General features: G+C 36.1%; 1 protein-coding gene across 1 annotated transcript in view; it reads left to right on the forward strand.

Annotated features, from left to right (window-relative positions):
* The window catches only part of LOC136831345 (kinesin-like protein KIF14), a 563293-nt gene that overhangs the window by 343428 nt on the left and 195415 nt on the right, over window positions 1–24450 (forward strand). The window contains 2 exon segments of the mRNA XM_067091651.1: window positions 515–663; window positions 14369–14483. Of these exon segments, the coding sequence (XP_066947752.1) occupies window positions 515–663; window positions 14369–14483 (264 nt within the window).

The raw sequence follows: 24450 nt of genomic DNA on the forward strand, positions 1-24450 counted from the left end.
AATCAGTTTGCCTCTCTGTGTTTATCAAGGATCTGTGCTCAAGAACTAGATGAACCACTTGCTCAAGCAAAGTTAAAATAGATCTAGATTCAATGCTAAAAAATTAGTTGCAAACTCAGTTGTATAATTACTATACTAAATCAGTCTTTCCATTTTCTTTTTGAATGTCAAATATTTTGCTGTATTTGACCATCCTTTTCAAGAGGTGGGATTGTCATCATTTAAGGGATAAAATCCACTATCTTGTGGGACTGGGCTTATTCTGGGGTGTCATGCTTGTTTTAGTTACTGAAGTATGAACTAAATTATACTACAAAAATCTAGTCTTAGTTACTGTAATGTAAACTACAGCATATTACAAATTAATCCAGAACTCTGCTCATTGGTAAGGTAGGTGTTTTAGCCCATGTCTTATAATTCATGGTTAACACATGAGTTCGAAATTGTGATGCATTTTAAAATAACAGTACTTGTACATCCTTGAGATTTATATTTATATATTTATTATTTGCAGGTAAAGCATGGAGACAGAGTAGTATTAGCTGGCATTTATTACTTTAGACTGAATGACCCCAAACCTGGAATGAATTCTGAAGAGAAGACTTTAGGTAGTATGGATTTCTTCACTTCACAGGAAGAGTTGCTGAGAGAGCAGGAAAAAAGGTATTTACTGTATACATGATGCATTCATGATTTTATACTATAGTGTATGATGATTGAATTATTCTTTCATTTCTCAGCTAGTTGTACCCACCACATTTAGGGTATGTTTTCTTTTGTACTAAACTTTGCTAGACATCTCTTGCTTGTTCCTTTTTTTGCATTTTTTTGTATATCCTTTTCCATACTTATGTAAGTATACTTGTAAGTGTTTGATATATTTAGGAAATATATTAGAAAAAATATAAAAATGTGCAAGAAATACTGTATAATAAAAAAAAAATTTACAAGCCCTTAAGTAAAGAAAGCATAAAATACTTTTGGACATTGACTTTGTAGTGGATTAAGGTTTTGTTTTCAGAGATCTCAACCATTCGTACCACATGCACATACCATACCTTGTCAGGTTTCACACTTATCACATAAGGAAGAGAACCGTTATAAAAATGGCAATACTGATGTACAAGACTAAAAGGAAAGCAGATAATATAACTCTATACAAACCTGTTCTCATCCATCACCATGCCTGCTTTTAAAAACTCAAATGATAAGAAAATAGTAAGAGGAAAACACAAGTAAGAGATACTGCTCCATAACCAATGTGAAACACAGTAAAAGTAAATAACAAACATAAATACATGAACTAACTAACAAATTTAAGGGCAAATACATGAACTAACTAACAAATTTGAGGGCTGCGCCGACGGCAGAATTTCGAGGAATTATCGCATTTTAGTTATTAACTGTTTTATGTCTAAATAAACATATCCTGAAGTGATAATGCTAAAAGAATTTAGATTGGTTTATTGACAATTTTGTTCATCACTTGTATTGCACTGTGAACTACAAATTGTAAAAAAGACTTCTAAAAAAGTCTGTATAAATAATTCAGGATAGGATCAAGTAAGTTGTACACTGTTTTGGACTGTTATATGTGTAAATAGAAATATCTTGAAACATTATTACTAAAAAAATGTTTAGATTGGTTCATGGACAGTTTTGTTCACCACTTGTATGGCACTGTGAACCACAAATTGTAAAAAGTGTAAAAGTCTGTATGAATAATCCTGGATAGGATCAAGTTTGAATTATACACTTTTTTGGACTGTTTTACTTGTAAATACATATATCTTGAAACATTATTAGTAAAAAAAAAAATGTTTAGATTGGTTCATGGAAAATTTTGTTCATCGCTTGTATGGCACTGTGAATGACAGATTGTAAAAAAGAAAGCATGTAAAAGTGTTAACAAAATTTATCCAAAAATAATTGTCACCCACTAATATCCCATTCTCTCAGCAGGAGCGTCATCGAGAAAACAGGTTATAATGATATTGGTATAACTTGATTAAGATTTCTTGATTGTTACAACTTTCTTGAACATCCAGAAATATTTTTCTTTTGCTGTTTCCTGAAAACTTACTTTTTTTTTCTAAACTAAAAGCTTATATCTCCAAGAAAACTGAAACAAGACTTGTGTTTATTCAGTATTAGTTATAGAATAAGTGGTAAAAATTTAAAGCAAATCCCTTCTGGCATAAGGTAGAAACAGTCATTTACTCTATAAATGCAAATTGTAGGTAACATATGAATCAAGAGCGACTGATTATATTGTAAATTTCAGGGTATATTTCTTATTAAATGAAATAGTTTTAGTGCAAAAATCAGCTTTCTAACTGTCATAGTTTCATAGTTATTATTACAAAATAAGCAATAATTTTTTTCTTTTGTGTTTTTCTCAAAACTTACTTTTTTCAAAAAAAAATTCTTGTTTCTCCAAGAAGACAGAACCAAATTCAATGAAACTTTTATAGAGTATAGTACAGTAACACCTCGATCTTACAAGATTCAAGTTGCGCGAATTCACAGATATGCGAACTTTTCATTGGAACCTAACTAATTGTCATACACGATTTCTTCACAGACACCATGACATTTGCGAATCCTCGAGGGAACCCCGCAAAATTGTTTGTTTACATTTTTATGTAATTTATAAGTTTTCAAGCTTTAATGTGTAAATTAAATAACAGTAAATAATAAAAATAATAATCTCTCTCTCTCACTGAGATGAGAGAATTTTTATGATTACATGTATATGTTTATTTGTTTTGTATGATAAATAAATGATTTACCTAATAATAAGTACAAATTTTCAAATATCAGTAAGATTAAATAATAATAATAAAACTAATTACAAAGTGTATCTATTTCTATAGGAAATTGTGATATTTTAAACAAACAAATATCATTTCCCGATCTTTTGTGAAACCTTTGAAGAGAGGGGCAAGGGCAAAACCGAAATATGTCAGTCGTTGCCCACAGCTTGTCAGAGATTTGTATGTACACACTCACTCACTCACTCACTCACTCACTCACTCACTCACTCACTCTCTCTCTCTCTCTCTCTCTCTCTCTCTCTCTCTCTCTCTCTCTCTCTCTCTCTCTCTCCATAAAAACTGATAAATAATTTCACTCTTAAGTAAGGCTCTTTCTCTCTCTCATAGTTAGCCCTCACACATTTCTACAACTCTGTATGTCTTTGCCTGTACAGTACTGTAGATAGTTTAAATTGATCTAATTTTACCTGTACTGTGTACGAACTGTGAATGCGCTAGTGTGGCAAATACGTTCTAAAACATAGAGACCATAATAACTAAGAGTTGAATTAGTCCAAATAAAAAACACTGTTTGTTCATGAAAAAGAATTTCAGAGCAAAGAGAAAGAGACGCAGAATAAAGGAGTTTTTAGAAACGAGGAGAGAGAGAGAAATTCTCTTCCAACTTTCTATTTTTATGTTAACCATTTATTTCTTTTTTTAAGGGTAATGTATCAAGCTAACTTTTAAATGCAATTATAATAACTTTAATTTCATTTAAAAATTAACTGAATAATTTGGGAGCATGATCAGGGTCTTATTTAGCGTTTAAACTCTAGAAATAAGCATTTATTAGCATTTTTAGAGACTGTGCTAAACTTAAGCAAAAATTTGCCTAGTGCGAGTGGTTCTGGAACCTAACCTTGTGCAAGTTCAGGGTATGACTGTATAATTGTATATCTTGATTTTGTCATGGGCAAATTCGTTTTTAAGTGAAAGTTTTTGTTCTGCATAGTATTTTTGACAGTGACATCGTGATTTTCTTCAACTGCAAAAAAAATGAACTCAGAGGTCGAATTTCTAAGTTTCCCCGCTAGAGGATGTTCATTATTAGTTGTAGAATAAGTGGTGAAGATTTTAAGCAAATCTTTTTAATCATAAGATAACAGCAAGCACTTACCTTATAATGGGGCCTTATGGCATCAGCACTCCCCTTAAAATATATTTTAATATGCACAAAACAATTACACCTCTAAATGAATTGATATGCTTATCATTATTTCAGTAAAATTTACCTAACCTGATATAGCTATAACTATGAAGGAATTTCATAGTTATTCCTGGTTGAGTTGGTAAGCTATCCATTTTCTACCTTCTCACTTGAATGTAGCTTGAACAAGTTTCCAGCTTTCCATCCATTTGGTTTGTTGAATTTTATTCTTAGGACAGAGTCATTGTCTGAGTGTCTGAGAGTTCAATCAGGATTTTATAAGCAAATAATTACTCAGTTTGCAGAAATATAAGTTTGATGGTTATTCTTACTTTAAGGATTGTATAGGCCATACTTGTAATTTGGAAAATAGAAATAAGGAGTGTGAAGTTTGGGATGTGGAGAAAAGGAATGTTTAGTTAAACATAAAAGAAATTGAATCAAGATAGATAGGCAAAATGCAGAATTAGAGAAAGTAAGAATACCAATGCTAAGCTTATTTGGGGTAAGGTTAACTGAGGATCCTTATTGGTTAACCCTCCTCCATCCTCTGCCCTTTCTGATCCTTTCTTCTTCTTCCACCAGTCAAGCTCTTTCTTGTGGCTCCCCTGAAGCTCAAGCTACTTTAATGTAGATATCATTAAGAAATGTATTTCATAACTGCTTATTATGATGAAGGAAATGTTGTGGAAGTCTGCTGATGGTGATCTCCATAATTTATCAGTTGTTTTGCATTTTCATTTGAGGTCAAATGTGAGAGATTCCTCTCATGGGTATTGTCAACTCTCCTGCTTTTTTAGAATCAGTGGTCAGTATATTGATTCTGGTGTCAGTCTAGAGGGATTTCTTACACCCAAACCTCTGTAAATAACATTATTAAATATTTTCTAGAGATCTTAGATTTGGTTGCCATTTTGGGAGTAGGTCAGTGTTGTCCTCAGTTCTCAGACATGTAAACATGGACTTGCCCAATCATAAGGATCTACATTAGGCAGTCTTGTCATTTGAAATTGAGGTTCCAAAAATCTATAACCAACCCGCAGCTTGGAATCTAGATATAGTATTGAAATATTTGATGCTTCTGGCCTTTTAGCCCTAGGGATAAGCATCCCCTAAACACCTAACAGTTAAAACACTGTTCCCTCTTGTCCTTGCTACTGCCAAGAAAGTGAATGACATACAGGATTTGTCAGCTAAGTTGGGATTTTATACTGGTAATGTTATCCTAACTTTTTTTTACCCATGTTTTGGACCTAGAATTTACCAGTAAAGCATTACCTAGATCTAGGTCTCTGACCTCATGGATCAAGCAAGAGATGAATGTGAAATGTTGCTTTGTCCTGTTAGAGCCCTAAAGGCTTATCTGGAAGGGACTAAAGCTGTTAGAGGTGGTGTAAATTATTTATTTTAGGGCATTAGGGGACCAGCTCTTCCTATGTCTAAAAATACCATGTCTTATTAAATTAGAGAATTGTTTAGGGGATGTTTATCTGCCTTTAATTAAGGTAAAAGCTCATGATGTAAAAACTGTAGTACATACTTTTAACTTTATCAAAAATTTAACTGATCTACTGAATACTGCTAAGTGGAGGTGGAATTCAGTATTTGCCTCATATTATCTGAAAATGTAGAAACAGCAAATGAAAATTGCTGTAATTTAGGTCCTTTGATTGCTGCAGGAACTATAGTACAGTCTGACCTCTCAAAACTGGTACCCTTGGGATGAGAACACTGCTAGAATACAGAAAATCCAGGATTTTGGAAATCACCCTTAAAAAAAATCCTATTTAAACAGTTTTGCCAGCTCATTCCACATAAGGCAGTCCCCGGTTAACAGCAGGGGTTTTGCCCCCGGCTGAGCACTGCTAACCAAAAATCTGCAATAATGGTGCTGAAAACCTGCTTAATAGCCCATTAACTGGAGATCAGCACCGTAATCCCCACTTAACAGCGCTCTTAACCAGAGATCGGTGCTGAAATCCCCACTTACTGGCACAGTTAACCAGAGATCAGTGCTGAAAATCCTGTTAACGATATCGCTAGCCAAGCGCCGAAATGCTGTTAACCGATGCCACCAGTAAGTGGGGACTACCTGTACAGTGTGCTGTGTTATCAAAAGTAGAATAAAGCTAATGAATAATCACTGCCATTCATTAGGTTTAGCTCCTTAGCAACATTCTGGCCTGCTCCATAAGCATCTCTCTGTCAAATTCTGATGTCCTGGCACCCTTCATTGTTTTTTGGCACTTCAAACTTTTCTTGCTTTTGTTTTCAGCAAAACCTAAAAATCTCCTGCTTTTGTTTCTTTAAACCTGCACATGTGTGTGTGTGTATGACAGAGAGAGAGAGACAATAAAAACTATTGGCCCATTTAGGTTGTCACACCAACAGATATCCATTTGCAAAAGTCAAATAATACAGTTGTAGTAAGAATACTCATATTTTAGTAAAACTTTTGTTTTACGTACTGTATGCAAGTATATTTCATGCATTATATATTGTCATATTATCGTATTATAACTTATGAACGTGGCAAACACGCCATTTGCATTCTGCTAATGTTTACATTCTTAAAATCATCAGCAGATTGTGTTTTACTGGCACCATCACAGCCATTAGTTGCTAAATGAAATGCATTTTAGAGATTCGTTTTATAAATAAATTATTAAAGCAGTTTAAAAATGCAACTTCTTTATTTATAAATACAGTAAATTAAATTGAGTGAAGGTGTAATTTTGCCAGTATTGGATGTTGCTTCTGCCTCTTCCAAAACATTTTGTGGCCTACACATTATTCGTTTCTCCTACCACAGCTACGGTCGTAAATTTAGTGGCACCTTTTTAAACACTTTCCTTTTCAATGAGTGAAGAATAAATAAAAATTTATTTTATTCTTATTTATGGAAGTCACCATTGAAAATGAGCAAATTTTTTAACAAGCTGACAACTGCAATGTAACCTTTAATAAATGTGTCAGTTCTTGATTTGATTGTTTATTTCAGTACTTGCTGTTGTTTATACCATTGTCTTGCAGTCAGTAGTACTGTAAGTGGTTGTTAATTATAAGAAATAGTGATGAATTCTTAGACAAGGCACAATGTTGGTAAGCCTGATTTAATGCAAGAAGATTTGCATTTAACCTAATGAACTTTGGCTTCTAGACCTATTTAGTAGTTAAAAGCTAACTTGGATATAATATGCAATATCAGTATTATCTACCAAAACCAAGACAAGCATAGAAAGCCTAGCATAGTGTAACCTGCTGAAAGTACATTCACACTATACACATGTATATGAGGAAATCACGTTTATGGATGTAATTTTAATGATCTGAAGATACGCACTTTTTTTGCGGGATAGGTTCCACAACCCACCGCGGAAATGCAAAATCCCCTCTAAAAATGCTTATAACTGCCCATTTTAACAGTTCACTGCTGAATTTAATAGTTCAAACAAAAATATACCTTAAATTATCATACTACAACAATTTAATGTAATTTCAAACAAAAATTCACCCCAAACCATCTTCCCAAAACACCTAAAGATATCTTGCATTACCCTCCTACAATTGTTACTCTTAAATATACAGTCATACCATGAACTTAAGCAGGTTAGGTTCCACACCCCCTTGCACAAGGCGAATTTCCGTGTAAGTTTGGCATGGCCTCTAAAACTCTTAAATGAAATTAAAGTTACTGTAATTCATTTAAAAGTTAGCTTAATACATTACCCTTAAAAAAAGAAATAAATGGTTCACATAAAAATGTAGGAAAGTGTGAAGATTCTCTCTTTCCCCATTCCACTGATCTATTTTTAGAAGTCTTTTCAACCTCGCTTTTAAAAACTTCTTTATTCTCTCTTTCTCTTTGTTCTGAAATGCTCTGTGTCTGTTCTAGAACGGCACATTTACAGTTTGTAGATGGTGCAGGCAAAATTAGATCAATTTAAAATTATCTACTGTACAGGTAAAGACATACAGAGAAACAGTAATACGTAGGTTGTGCTAACTACAAACGAGAGAGAGAGAGATAACAGTTGTCCTTACTTACAAGAGTGAAATTTTTTATGAAAAATTACGGACAGAGAGAGAGAGAGAGGGAAGTGTAAGAAACCTTTGACCCACTAATCAGCAACACTCCCCCATCTTGTCATGTTAAATTGACGTGTCTGACAGCTTTGCCTTCGAGCTTCTTCACAAAAGATAAGGGAAAGATAGTTGTTTGTTTAAAATGCATATCACATACGGAATTTGTAATTACAGTTATATTATTATTATTATTATTATTATTATTATTATTTAATCCTATTCATCTTATTAATATTTGAAAATTAGTACTTATTATTAGGTAAAAAATCTATCATACAAAACAAGGAAACATACACATGTACCATAAAAATTCTCTCATCTCAGTACAAGAGAGAGAGAGAGAAATTATTACTTTTATTATTTAAAAAGAGAGAGAAATTATTACTTTTATTATTTAATATTTAATTTACACGTAAAAGATTGAAAACTTATGAATTACCTAAAAAATTAAACATAAACACTTTTGCGGTGTTTCTCAGTATTTGCAAATGTTTGCGTCTGTGAAAAACCTGTGTATGACAATTAGTTAGGTTCCAATGGAAAGTTTGTGTGTCTGTGAATTTGCACAACTCGAATCGCGCAAGTTCAGGGTATTACTGTACATCCCTAAAATGCTTATAACTGCCTATTTTAACAGTTCATTGCCAAACTTGACAGTTTAAACAAAAATATGCCCCAAACTATCATCCCAAAACACCCCAGTATCATTTCAAAGTCATCTTACAACATTATGTACCTGCCTACAACTGTTACTCTTTAAGTATCCAACTATAATTCAGGCAAGCACATTCTCTTTTGCCTAACTTAACTTTGCACATCGTCTAAACTGTGCATAATGTTCATACATTTTAATGATATTTTGCTGTGTTGTAAGATGATTTTGAAGTGATATTTACAGTACAGTACGTATTTTAGGATAGTACTACTGTATAGAGCATATCTAAAATACGTGGGTAGTTAAGAACGATGGGACACCTTCCTCCAAAAAGAATGCTAGGTTTGTTACGTCATGTTAGTGTTTTCGTGATTGCATACAAATACATTTATGATAAAAAAATTATTTAGTACAGTAAGTTATTGGTTTACGTCGTACTCGACCTAATCATTTTGTAGTTAGTCCTCACCATCTCCCATAAATTTATTAAAAAACTCTCTCTCTCTCTCTCTTTGAAATCCATATTTCATGCGTAGGCAACTCAAAATCACCAGTGCTGTATTGTACATATCCTTTATTGAAATATCAATTACTGTACCAGAAACATATAAAAAAACGAAAACTATCAAACCCAGGAAGTTCACTACGAGTGAGGGCATACGTACGTACGTGTTGCCATATTTTTTGCTTTGTCTGATTTATTGCACCTTATTTCATTACAAGTTTAGTTGACTATGATTATCACACTTATCATAACAGTACACAAGAGAATATTTTGTCACTGTTGTTGTTTCATCTCTTATCACTGTGAAAATATTTAAAATCTGAATTTCATACGTAGGCAACACATTCTTACTTGCCTCCCTAGCTTTAGTTAACCATGCCTGTCAAGTCTTGTCCTCAGCTTGTTACTGTGCTGAGACTACGATGTAAACACATGAGTTCTCTCTCTCTCTCTCGCTCTCAGTACTGTATATATATCCTTTAATAAAAAAAACAGCAATATATTAATACAATGTTTTTCATTTACAGAATCCATTTATACTGTGCTTAGACTTTGATGTAAACACCTCAGTAGTTTCTCTCTCTCTCTCTCTCTCTCTCTCTCTCTCTCTCTCTCTCTCTCTCTCTCTCTCTCTCTCTCTCTCTCTCTCTCTCTCTCTCTGTGAATATGCAGTGTTGTTCTATGGAAAAAAAAGGGAATTAGTGATAATTTTAGAGATACGGTGCATAGAAAGATTCACGAATCAGTGAAAGTTCCCACATAAAATTTAAAGATATGCTCCACAAAAACCCACAACAAAGTGAAGCACGTAAAAGTTGGGGTCCACTGTAATGGTGGCTGATAAAAAAACTTCCCTGATTTTGGGAGTTCCTGGACCACGGAATGCCAGATTTTCAAGGTTGGACTGTAGCTTAAACGCAAATGAATTCACTCCTTTTCTTTTACTAAAGCCGTGGTTTAATTTTGAGGTGCAGGGATGAAAGTAAGTGTATATGTTTTGTAATCATGTAGGCACAAATGACAGCATTTTAAAAGTAATTTGTATCGTTTGTAGGTATACAAACCAGAGCCTTCTACTTACTTTAACCCACTTCAGCTGCCCCACTTAGTCCCTCCTGCCAAAGGAAAATGGCTAGTGTTGGTACGTAGTGAAGGGTATTCTCCCCTCTCACTGCCCATATCCACCAGTTACTACTGGTTACCAAGTTCAGTGACCAATCCAGCTTGCACTCAATGGTATTCCTATTTATAAAAGGCTTGGTTTTTATACCTAGGAAAAATATAAATCACTTTTAGAAATTTATTTTGTATTTTTTTTTTGCTTTGTTTATTCCTAGTCATACCTATTAATATTTAATAGAAAACTAGAATATTACTTAAAGCATTTAGGGTTTATATTATTTGCAAATATTTCTCATGATAGATTTTTATAAGATTTGTTAACCCTTAAACGCCGAGCCTCTATTTACTAAAGTGTCTGCCGTATGCCGGTGGGGTTTGGGAGTTAGCGCCGAAGTGGAAAGAAAGTTTTTTTTTTTTTAAATCACAGCGCGCTTAGTTTTTAAGATTGAGAGTTCATTTTTGGCTCCATTTTTTCTCATTCCCTGAAGTTCAGTATGCAACCATCAGAAATGAAAAAAAATATCATTATCATATATAAATATTGGAATATATGACAGCGCGGAAAAAAAATTTCATATATAATTGTATACAAATCGTGCTGTGAGCAAAACGGTTAAAGCTAATGAGCTATTTTTTTTTCCATTGTATTGTACACTAAATTGTGATGATTTTGGTATATAACAAATTGCAAAACGATCAAAGCAACACAGAGAAAATATTATCTTAAAATGATACATGAATTCGTAATGCTCGGACATAAAAAAAAGTTTTTTTCAAAAATTCACCATAAATCAAAATATTGTGCTAGAGACTTCCTGTTTGTTGCAAAATGAAGGTAAATGATTGAATATTACTAGAATGTAAGAGTTTTAGCTTACAATTGCATTTTTCGACCATTTCAGTCGAGTCAAAGTTGACCGAAGGTTGAAATTTTGGCACTTATCATGATTTATATGAAAATATTTCAAAATTGATAAAAGCTACAACCATGAGTTATTTTTTGTTGTATTCTACATGAAATTGCGCACATTTTCATATATAAAAACTTTATGTAACGACTAATATAAAACGGTGCAAAAATTACGACAAAGTGACTAAAGAAATTCTGAGATTTTCAGCAGAGTTAGCACTTGTGGATGTAAGGAAAAAGTTTTAAAAAATTCACCATAAATCGAAATATTGTGCTAGAGACTTCTCGTTTGTTGCAAAATGAAGGTAAATGATTGAATATTACTAGAATGTAAGAGGTTTAGCTTACAATTGCATTTTTTTACCATTTTGGTCGAGTCAAAGTTGAATGAAGGTTGAAATTTTGGCACTTATCGTGATTTATATGAAAATATGTCAAAATTGATAAAAGCTACAACCATGAGTTATTTTTTGTTGTATTCTACATGAAATTGTGCACATTTTCATATTCAGTCATACCTCGAAATTACGCGAGGTTAGGTTCCGGAGCCCCTCGTGCAAGGTGAATTTTCGCGTAAGTTTGGCATGGTCTTTAATAATGCTAATAAATGTTTATTTCCAGAGTTTAAGTACTAAATATGACCCTAATCATGCTCATTTAAAAGCTAACTTTTAAATGAACTAAAGTTAGTGTAATTTTATTTAAAATTTAGCTTATTACCTTTAAAAAAGGAATACAGTAAATGGTTGACAAAAATTGAGTACTGCACAGTTTCATAATAACACATTTACAGTAGGTGCGTACGTATACTAATGTTACCCCTAATTCATGGGATGCCGTTTTCTTTGTCACTTAGAGTAAAAGCCGTTTTCTGTGTGTCACTAGGCAAAACGTCATGTGTCAGTCAACAAAAGTACAATTCCATAAAATATCGAAAACATGTACATAATGTTCGTAGAAGGTAGTATAGTACAGGTAAAATTCAATCAATTTAAAATTATATACTGTACAGGTAATGACATACCAGAGAAATAATAAGTTGTAAAAGTATGTTTGAGCGCTAACTACGAGAGAGAGAGAGAGAGAGATACTGTAATAAAGTAACTGTACTGCTTTTGTATCGTATTTATGCACAAATATATAAATACAAATATTTCATTCTGATTTTATACCTAAAAACACGAAAACTTAAAAATTAAACACACTCTCTACAGGGGTATCATCTTTGAAAAGTGCAGTAACTAAGGGTATCACATCTTGTAAAAGTACACCAACTGAACGTGCTGTGATTACATGCACATACAGATTGCACCAGCACTTTTCTCCGAGGTGAACAGAGTGATTTTCAAAGAATGACACTTATACAACTCTTAGTTACATCTCTGATATTACATTAACGAATTCATTTTATCAAATGAGCGCGACTGAACAACCTCATCTCAAGGTCATGTAAAGTCCTTGTGACAAAGACTTTGCAAATGGACATAATACTTGTATGATATTTATGTACAGAAATATAAATATAAATTTTCCATATCGATTTTACAGTTAAAAGCATGAAAACTTATAAATGTACTTCAAACATTAAACAAGCATTTTCTGCAGGGGTATCATCTTTGAAAAGTGCAGTAACTTTGCAAATGGGTATCACATCTTGTAAAAGTACACTAAGTGAATGTGCTGAAATTACCTTTGCATCATATTTATGCATGTACAAAAATAAAAATAATACATTTTCGATACAGATTTTACACTTGAAAACATGAAATGCATTTTTCATAGAGATTTTACACATGAAAGCATGAAATGCATTTTTCATACAGATTTTACACATAAAAGCATGAAATGCATTTTTCATATAGATTTTACACATAAAAGAATGAAATGCATTTTTCATACAGATTTTACACATAAAAGAATGAAATGCATTTTTCATACAGATTTTACACACAAAAGCATGTAAACTTGTAAATTACTTCAAAAATTAAACACCCACTTCTGCAGGGTTTCTCGAGAATTTCGTGTCTGTGAAAAAATCGCGTATGCCCATTAGTTAGGTTCCAGTGAAAAGTTCGTGTGTGTGTGAATTCGCGCAACTCGAATCGTGTAAGATCGAAGTATTACTGTATAAAACTTTATGTAAAGGCTAATAGAAAACAGTGCAAAAATTACAACAAAGTGACTAAAGAATTTCTGAGATTTTCAGCAGAGTTAGCTGATGCTTTCTTTTGGGATAAGAAAGAAATTCGTGCATGCACAGCTGGGTCACGCTTGTAAACAAAACAACAGCGTGATCCGTGAACTCCCAGCATCCCTCAAGCCGCGTGATTTAAAATTGTTTGCAAACAAGGCCTATAAGTATTTTTCCGCAAATATTTAAAAAAAATTTTTGTAGTCGACATGTTTTACGTCCACTTGGCACCCGACAGACAACTTTTGTCGACGTAAAATACGTCCAGTCGGCGTTAAAGGGTTAATTGCTCACCTTCCCTCCATCCCATTTATGACCAACAAAATTTTAAGAAATCAGGATAGGAAATATTTTAATTATCTTTTCTCAAAAAAGTATATGGACAAAGAAATTCATATTCTCTTTCTTCCATCTGACTTTCTACCCTCTCTAAAAACTGTTTCCTATTGCAGCTGCCTGCAAGGTTTTCCTCCTGTTACAACTTTCAAACCTTGCTGTCAATTTCCCTTTCAGTGCTGAATGAGCTCCAGTCCTTGCACTTGGCCTTTGGCCAAAATTCTGTATTATGTTCTATTGTATGGATGAAGAAAAGAGAAATAATACATAATTACAGCAGAGATGTATAAATATGTAAAATACCAATCTTACAAAAGCTATAGAAATGCTAAAGCATAAATAAAAGAGTTAAGACGTACATTATACTCGGGTCCCTGACTAGTGAGATGGCTGAGGGGCTAACCTATTTGTAACTTGTGGATTTATCTGTAGAGTTTTGACATTAATATGTACAAGGAACATGAACATATTTGAAATTCACTCATGTAAAATTTTTGTTTGGCATGCAACGGACTTGGTTAATTCAGGGCCCTTGATAGCAACATGCCATTTTAATTATACTGTATGAGGAGAATTTCAGAAGCTAATGAATTTCAGGTTAAGGGAAGAAGCTGATAAAGTCCTAGCTGCAAGTAAAGCTGAGCTCGAGATGGAGATGTGCCTACAGCGTGATAAGTTGTTGCAGGATATATATGAAGCTTCCAGTAAATTGGTAAAGATTTCATCTTGAAGTCATCCTTGACTTCTTACCACATTGGGTTTATCCAGTAGTTCACTTTGTGTCTTGAGATAACTGTATTCATACTTCATAACTTTCAACATCATCTTGATATAGGCATACACAGGCACTATCCACTTTCACCTAAAGCCTTGGTTTGTCAGCTCCGCTGGCACCAACGGGTAGCTGAATCTACTAATAGAACTGCAGCAGTGGGACACCCTCCAATCCTGCCCCTTTCTCCCACCCACCTATTAATATATTTGTTGCCACCCATCACTTTATGATATTCTTGAATGTTTGCAATTCATTTTTCTGATGTGCTAAAAAATGGAATAAGGTATCCCACCTTGGTTGCAAATATGTAAGCTGTAGCAGGCATGTTTTCTTTGCTCCCTGAATTCTTGAATTTTTGTGTTCCTGTCTCTTTTATATTTTCATTTTCTTCACTGGTTCATTTCTTGATATCTTTTTTCACCCTGGTGATCAGTTTGCATGTGCAGTGTTTGTTTTCTTCTGTTAAAATGATTAAAATATGAGGTGGGAGTGGAGATGGTCACTTATTGATAAGCAGCTGTCAAAGTAAGTGGTGTCTTCTTTTCAAACATTGCTTTCTTCAGGTATGTTTAATGTGCTGCTTTCTTCAGGTATGTTTAATATTTGCTTACTAATTTTGGTTTGGCATGCTAATGATGAAGGGCTGTCAGGCCATTTGTTATTTTTCTCCATTTGCATATTTCATGAACAAAACACTGTAGATGTGCTTCCGTAAGTAGTGCTGCACCGCTTAGTGTGTTATATTATTTTGTTACAAAGTTATTTCTCTAGATCATGGCCTGGTGCAGCGATTGGTGGGTTTTCTTAGAATTTTTTCATAAACTTCGCATAATCAGTAATTTCTTGATTTCAATTTGTGTATGATTACAGCATCATTGTCGCACTGGCCTTCTCCTTTGCATACCTTTGATTTTTCATCTAGCTTATTCTCAATAATTAAAATATACCTTGATAGTAGGAAGAAGTGCTTTTTCATACAAGCCTGTCCATCATACTTAGCCATAATTTTGAAATCCTGAAGATAAAGAAGAATAACAGTAACCAGGAAACCAACCATTGAGTGACAGAATGTGGATTTGCACCCCATGACCCATCAGTAGGTAGAATCAGCTGACCTCATTCTGTTACGTGCATTGTAGATAGCAAATAGAGCATTCCAGCTTATCAGCTTAGGTAAGAGGTGGATCCTTTTAACTACTAGTTTTTCCATTCACCTCTTGCTTTGGCTACAGGTTTTTTCCATTTACCCCTCGTTTAGTATGAACTTATAGTTTGTACAGTCATACCTCAGTTAATGGATGCCTTGCTTAACAGACAATTAGGCTAAAGAATGTTTTGTCCAAGGAAAAATGTGCTCTGTTAATGGATGTTTTCTCAGTCAAAGGGCAGAAAACGTCAATGGGCTAGAACATAAATGGGATTAACTTTTAATATATGTGCATTTTCCATTGAAACAGTCTATGTGTGGGCACCACTCATTGCACATCTCTGCTAAACCTGTGTATGTTTTTTCATATTCCAACGCTAAGTACAGTAATTATTGTACATAAGTCATCATGGCTACTAAGAAAGCTAGAGATATAGTAAAGCTGTGCCTCTTGTGGAGGATATTGTCTCTCTGAGGGTTTCCAATGTCTTGGAGGTCGGTAATGATGATGTGAAGGAGTTGGCATAGAAGCACAAAGCAGCACTCACCATAGTAGAACTTCAGGACCTTCAGAGGAAGCAGCAAACTGACAACAGCTGAGAAATTATCTTCAGAGGAGGGAAGGGAGCATGCCCCTGTTCTTTAATAAAATAATGTGTGAAAAATGGAGGAAATTTAAGTTATCTTGAAAATGATCACCCTGACAAAGCAGTAGCAAACCATCTTGTAAACCTGATAATCGTCTCTCACTGTAGGAACATTTTACAATGTAGACAAAAACAAACATTGGGCAGATTTTTAGTGAGAAAGAAACATATTGAGTCTCGCGAAGAAAGCAGTAGCAAGAGACAGCAAAGAGTAACAACTCCAGAAGCACAGCTGCCTGCTGCTTTTATAAAAGGAGTCTTTCCTTCCAAATAATAACATCTCTCCCCTTCACCGTCCTCACCACCCTCCATATACACCAACTCCTGATTACAGCTAAAGTTAGAAATTTGCATTATTTCATGTATTTATATTTTTTGTATAATTTCTACATGGCAGGCCTCTTAAATTCCAGTTAAAATTCTTTTATCTGTAATTTTTTGAGATCTGGAGCAGATTGATCAAATTCCAGTTTAAGGGCGATTTGGTTAAATGAATGGATTTAGTCTGTAATCTAAGTCATGATTTTATTTACATATAAGAGAGTACAAACCAATGCCTTTCATGTAGGAGTATCCTTCAGTGTCGGCTTGGAATGGTTTTTGAACTATACAGTAAACCCCACGTATTCGCAGTCTCACTATTTGTGGACTCACTTATTCACAGATTTCTCTGTCGAATGTATATACACATTATTCGCGGAAAATTCGCCCATTCGCAGTATTTTTCACCGAGAAATATTCACTAATTACTGTATTTTCATGTAATTTTTGTAACTAAATGCACTTTTTGTGACAACACTATTAAAATACTCAGGTATAAGCATTTTTAGAGGAGTTTTTTGTGTTTAAACTATCAAAATAGGGAGTTCTAAGTGTTTTTAGAGAGGTTTTAAGTACTCGCGGATTTTAGCTATTTGCGGGCGGGGGTTGCGGCATGTGCCCCCCGCAAATACGGGGGGTTTACTGTAGTTAAAAAATGGGTTAATTGGTGGTTAATGGGGGACAAGTGGTGGAATACTCCTCACTCACCTGCTGTCACCAAGCACTGGATGCTGTCCAGTGAGGGCATCTTGCCTAACTCATACTGACTGCTAAGTTAAAACTTTTTTGTTTTAAGTGTTTTGTTCACACAAAAAGTAGTGCCATTAACAGAGATATGAAGGCATTTGCAAATGTAGTGAACTTTCGTGCCATCTGTTTAGGTAAATCTCTACCATTTATTACGTACTCTGTTGTAGGGGTAAATTTGCTGCTGTTGGGAAGTTTCTGGTAGAGGAGGTAGGCCAAAGGGTTAGCTTACCACATCCTCCTAGCCACCAAACCCCTGCCCACTCCTCCCCCAAGTACACCTCTCTCAGCTGGGAGGTAGCTGACACAAGGGTTGGAGGATCAGTGCACCTACTTGTATTACTTACACACACACATCTACTGTTTACTGTTGCTGCAACTGCTAGTTACTCAATGTTGTTGAGTCTCCAGTACTGGTCATCCCTTGTGTGGAAGATGCCCAATGGCATCGGCTATGGCTACACTCAGAGAGTAAGACACAGGTAGTGGCAAGGATAGGAAGCACCAGTCATTTCCTCCTCCTCCTCCTCCTCCTCCTGGTCCTCCTCCTCCTCCTCCTCCTGGTCCTCCTCCTCCTCCTCCTCCTGGTCCTCCTCCTCCTCCTCCTGGTCCTCCTCCTCCTCCTCCTCCTCCTCCTCCTCCTCCTCCTCCTCCTCCTCCTCCTCCTCCTCCTCCTCCTCCAAGAAATCCAAAAGGCTAGTCAAAAGAAAGTCCTGTAGGACTTAGCGTAAGTGTTCTTCCCTGTCTCTGGGAGGCGGCAGTTTTTGGGTCACCCGCTGGTGACCAATTCGCTGTTGGGTGGGTTTCACTGTCTCAACCCAACTTTGACACAAGGACTGCTCCTGCCTCTTCTAATTGTTTTGCTATAAACGCACTTAGACAAGCCAGTGCTGCCTGCTTGCTGGGTGCAGGGGATGCATACCGCAGCAGCCCCCCATGAATAGCTAAAATCTGTGAATACTTGACCCCTCTAAAAATGCTTATAACTGCCTATTTTGATAGTTCAAACACAGAAAAAAACCATCTAAAAATGCTTATACCTGATTATTTTGATAGTTTTATCACAAAAAGTGCATTTAGTCATGAAAATGGTATGAAAATACAGTAATTAGTAGATATTTCTCTATGAAAAATACCACAAATAAGCGAATTTTCCTTGAATAATGTGTATATATGTTCCATGGAAAAATCCACGAATAGGTGAAGCTGCGAATCTGGAACCTCAAATAGGCGGGGGTCCACTGTATAGACAGTGAGTTTGTTGGCGACTGGTCTCTTCTGGGTACTTGCCAATGCTGGTATGATCTGTTTGTACACAAGTTTGCCACCGATCTTGGGGTTGTGCATGCTTGACAGCATTAGTACCTGTTTGCCCTTACCCTCAAGTTTAGGAGTGCCCTAATACAGTAATCTCTTCATTATCTGGATCAGGGACCAAAGATATGTAATTATATACATTTTTAAAATTTGTAAAACCCACTCTCTGATGGTTTTGGCAATGCTGCACAGTTTGAGGAAATGTTGGTAACACTGCTTGCACTCATAAAGAGACTGAGAAAGGGTTTGGGTGTGTGCAAGGCTTGGAGAAGTTTCCAAGGTGGGGCGTCAGATGACTGGGCGTCATGGGAGAGGAGGAGCAGTAAGGCTGTTGAGAGGAAGACTCACCCAGAGGAAGGGTTGTTAGGAAGGTGAGTGGAGCAGAGAATGTGTTCCCCTTGGTGGCAGGGGGGGTGTCATTATGTAGTGAAAGATGGTTGGAGAGGGATAGTCAGGAATTCAACTTCTTTAGAACTTTTTTTGTTGTATGTTTTTCATGTAATGCTTTTTCCACATTTTACTGAAGGATACGTACAGTACTGTACAGACTCTTGTAATGAAAGACATCAAGAACAAAGCAAAAAAATATATATTTATATGCACAGGCAATTCCTGGTTATCGGCGGGTTTGGTTATCAGCGATCCAGTTTTTTGGCACTTGTCTAGCGGCTAAAATCAGCAATTTTTGACTCTGGTATGCGCCGATTTCCACTTATCGCTGCTGATAATTACATATTGGCACTGATACATACCTAACAGAGGTGCTGATAGTCGAAAATCAGCAGGTTTTGGCACTTACCAGTGCTGATACACACCTAATAGAGGTGCCAATAATAAAAAACCAGCGATTTCCAGCGCTTATCGCTGCTAATAAGAGCTGAAAATTGCCAATTTTCAGTTATCGGCGATTTTCACTTATCGTCACACCATCGGAACAGAACCCCCGCCAATAACAGAGGCACTGATAACCGAAAATTGGCGCTTTTCGGTGCCGGTAAGCCCTGAACATCACTGATTTTTCGGTTAGCAGTGATTTTCAGTTATCACACCCTCAGAATGGAACCCCCACCGATAACCAGTGACTGCCTTTTATATAAATTGCTATGAATGTCCTGGGGATACTTACTTGATTCTGGGTGGCAACGGATGAATGCAGGGAGTTCCTTTTATTTATCACACCCCTGACTCAATATTAGGACAATTCGTAGACAAAGCAAGGGAAATCTATGGCTTAAGGCCTTCTTCTTCTGAGGGAAATTATGTAAAACTCACAGGTTCTCTTAACTAATTATATTTGCATAACAAAACACAAATCAGAAGAATGATGAATTACTGGGCAGGTAATAATAAGGGCCTGCTGAAATAATGAATCCTATACAAAATAAGTATTCTACTCTGATGATGTCTTCATAACAGGAACATCGCAGTTGGGGGATAGAAGGGGGACTGCACATGGATGGAGGCTGAGAGGTTCCACAGTCGAGGCCTGTTGCAAATATATGCAAGACGGTTACTTGCAATAATAATAAGACATTCAAAGGGAACTGAGGAATGCACAGATTGTGCCAGATAACTCAGTTCAACACAAATGCATATTTACGTTAACACTGAATGCTCCAACACAAATTACTGAAGGTGATCGCACGATGGAAAAATAAATGAAACCTTAGACAGAGAAATAACAGGGATTGTGACTGGCTAAAAGAACCTTATTCCTGGAGATTACCTTCATCAAGATGATGGTGTCGTAGTTGATAAGGCGCTGGCGATGAAGGAGTGAATTAAAAAAAAATGCCACTACACAAGTATACTGGGTTGAGCCCCGGGGTGCCTGGAATTAGGCCTAAAAGCAGTCACTTTGAATAGAAAGAGAGGGTTAGCTTAACCAATTTGGGGAATGAAAGCGTTTTTGAAGGGGCGAGTGGAAACCAGAGTTCTAGTAATTAATGAGGGACGTTAATTTTTATTTCTTTTTTAATTACTTTGCAAATGTAAAAACGGGTGAGGTTGTGAGAAAAGAGATCCCATTCGTTGCACCTCCCCAAACAAGTTAGCATTCACACTCTAGATCGGGTGAGAATGATTACCAGCAAGCAAACTCACTTAAATACTTTACTTCTCTCTCATTTCCCTTTGGTGCCTTATAGTTTAACTTAACCTTCTGCGTAGCAATGAAATTCAAGAGGCATACAACATTGTGACATTTACATTAATGCAGAATAAATATTTGCCTCTAGAAATGACCGATTTTTATCTTTAAATTCCTATTACATTAAGGCAGCTTTAATCACAATATTTTCACAACGAAATGGTATTGTTAAAACAATGAATTAATACTAGGTTAATTCTAGAGATACTTTATGCACTCATAATAATAAACAATTACAAATTTTGCACATATGCAGTTGGTCTGCCTTGAAGAGGCATTACAATAAGTTAAACGTGGTCTTGGTTAGGTGGTTCCACGATACTTGATCAATGGCTCAGTGCCAATCAGGCACTATTAAACACAAGTCGCGAGTCTGAGACTTGAGATTTATTACGGAAATTCACAAAGAGAAGAGATGACAGATTCAGAGAAATCAGTGATTGTAAAATAAAGACGATTACTTGTGGCAAAATTACATTCCTTAGCCTATGGAAGACAGCTAGTATCATTTCTTAGCCCAAGAAGGCCACAAAGGTAGCCAGAGGGCGCAACCCCTCTGGCAGGATTATTTGCCAGCATCTACGATAATGGCACTGTGCCAAGTTGGCACTCAAATAATAATAACTAATGGTGACAGCATATCGTATTTTGAATGCATCTTGCTGCTGTAGGCATAAAAGGGAAGGCATAGGACTTATACAGTTGGCACATCTGTCAATGGCATTCTGCATGGGCAGAAGGGATTAACGTAAAATGGGGGCCTTGGTAAGGCATAAAATAAATGTGTGATAATCAAAAGTAAGGAAGGGAAATGTTAATGGAAGAATAAGAGATAGAGTTATAAGGAAAATAGAATAGTGAAGGACCCTGACATCCTCTTCTGGATAGGGATGCCAAAGTCTTCGTAAGAAAAAGGGATGGCACTGTGCCAGGTTGGCACGGGTCCCAGGAGAGCCCAGGAGCTCTCTTTAAGCTACCTGGAATTATCCATGCCCGTGGTATTTCCTCCACGGACCTCTCTTACCGTGATGGTTTGTCTCGGTCGAGGAATCAGTGGAACCGAGCCCGGGGAGGGTATTCGAGTGCCACCTGTGTCGGCTTCCTTGACAGCTGATGCAGGGCCCTTCTTTACAAGCTCTACCACAATCCGTCGTAGTTCCTGGAGTTCATCGGCCATTCGAGACATGGTAGAATCCTTACTCACTGTTGTGTCTGTGGCAGACTGAGACAGAGAGGAGGCAGTCATGGGGGGCATGAGAGGCTCGCAGGTAAGCATGACCTGCTGAGGCACGGGTTGAGAGGCCTCACCTTTTGGTGAGCTTCCGCTGTGTTCAGAAGGATCCGTCTCCCTTACCAGCATTGGTAGTGGAACCAAGCCGGGAGAAGAGAGGGGACCTGTACTGGGATCTCTGGAATGGAAATCAGGGGCATGCTCTGGCACTGGTACTAAGGCAGGACCAGGCACTAATGATTGATTTGGAATTTGCTCGTTGTTCGGGACGGACGGAGCGTGGCACTGCTCAGTGCACCCAAGTGACACTGGCAGAGATTGTGAATCGAGTAGGATCTCCTGGAGGGGGATCCACTTGGGGCCCTGGCACTGGCACTGGGGCAGGGCCGGGCACTGGAATGGGTTCGGGAATTGATCTTGGTGGAGGGGGTCACTGCACATTGTACTCAGGTGGCACGGGCAGTGGAACAAAATCAGGCGTTTGAGTTTTACTCATGCCTAATAAATGATTTGGGGAATTTGGACCCCTGGATTGCTCTAACTTAGATGGGGACTGGAAGTCCTGTCCCGGGAGGAGGTCATAACCCCCAGATATGTATCTGGTGACTGCGAGGTCGCAGATTTCAGATCTATGAGGTTTCGTGACCCTCAACTTGACAGTAGGAAGTATCATTTTAAAGTGATTGATACCCTCAGTCGTGATGAGTTTCCATCTGTTAACCCTTAACTGCCGAGCCTCTATTTACAAAAGTGTCTGCCGTATGCCGGCGGGGTTTGAGAGTTAGCGCCGAAGCGGAAAGAAAGTTTTAAAAAAAAATTGCAGCACGCTTAGTTTTTAAGATTAAGAGTTCATTTTTGGCTCCTTTTTTTCTCATTGCCTGAAGTTTAGTATGCAACCATCAGAAATGAAAAAAAAAATATCATTATCATTTATAAATATTGGAATATATGACAGCGCAAGAAAAAAATTTCATATATAATTGTATACAAATCGTGCTGTGAGCAAAACGGTTAAAGCTAATGAGTTTTTTTTTTCGTTGTGTTGTACACTAAATTGCGATGATTTTGGTATATAACAAATTGTAAAACGATCAAAGCAACACAGAGAAAATATTATCACAAAATGATGCATGAATTCGTAATGCTCGGACGTAAAAAAAGTTTTTTTTTAAAAATTCACCATAAATCGAAATAATGTGCTAGAGACTTCCCGTTTGTTGCAAAATGAAGGTAAATGATTGAATATTACTAGAATGTAAGAGTTTTAGCTTATAATTGCAGTTTTCAACCATTTCGGTCAAGTTAAAGTTGACCAAAGGTTGAATTTTTTCTATTTATCGTGATTTATATGAAAATATTTCAAAACTGATAAAAGCTACAACCATGAATTATTTTTTGTTGTATTCTACATGAAATTGTGCACATTTTCATGTATAAAACTTTATGTAACGGCTGATAGAAAACGGTGCAAAAGTTATGACAAAGTGACTAAAGAAATTCTGAGATTTTCAGCAGAGATAGCACAAGCAGACCTAAGGAAAATTTTTTTTTAAAAAATTCACCATAAATCGAAATATTGTGCTACAGACTTCCCGTTTGTTGCAAAATGAAGGTAAATGATTGAATGTTACTAGAATGCAAGAGATTTAGCTTACAATTGTATTTTTTTACCATTTCGGTCGAGTCAAAGTTGACCATAGGTTTAAATTTTGGCACTTATCATGATTTACATGAAAATATTTCAAAACTGATAAAAGCTACAACCATAAGCTATTTATTGTATTCTACATGAAATTGCGCACATTTTCATATATAAAACGTTATGTAACGCCTAATACAAAATGGTGCGAAAATTACGACAAGGTGACTAAAGAAATTCTGAGATTTTCAGCAGAGTTAGGGAAGGAAAAATTTTTTCAAAAATTCACCATACATTGAAATATTGTGCTAGAGACTTCCCGTTTGTTGCAGAATGAAGGTAAATGACTGAATGTTACTAGAATGTAAGAGTTTTAGCTTACAATTGCATTTTTTGACCTTTTCTGTCGAGTCAAAGTTGACCATAGGTTTAAATTTTGGCACTTATCGTCATTCATGTGAAAATATTTCAAAACTGATAAAAGCTACAACCATGAGTTATTTTTTGTTGTATTCTTCATGAAATTGCGCACATTTTCATGTATAACACTTTATGTAACGCCTAATATAAAACGGTGCAAAAAATTACGACAGGGTGACTAAAGAAATTCTGAGATTTTCAGCAGAGTTAGCATAAGCCCTTTGTTGGCCGACTCGGTTGAGCTTCAGACTGTCATTCGATGGGCCGGAGTTCAATTCCCGCGGCC

The sequence above is a fragment of the Macrobrachium rosenbergii genome, chromosome 48, assembly GCF_040412425.1.
Source record: "Macrobrachium rosenbergii isolate ZJJX-2024 chromosome 48, ASM4041242v1, whole genome shotgun sequence".
Classification (NCBI taxonomy): domain Eukaryota; kingdom Metazoa; phylum Arthropoda; class Malacostraca; order Decapoda; family Palaemonidae; genus Macrobrachium; species Macrobrachium rosenbergii.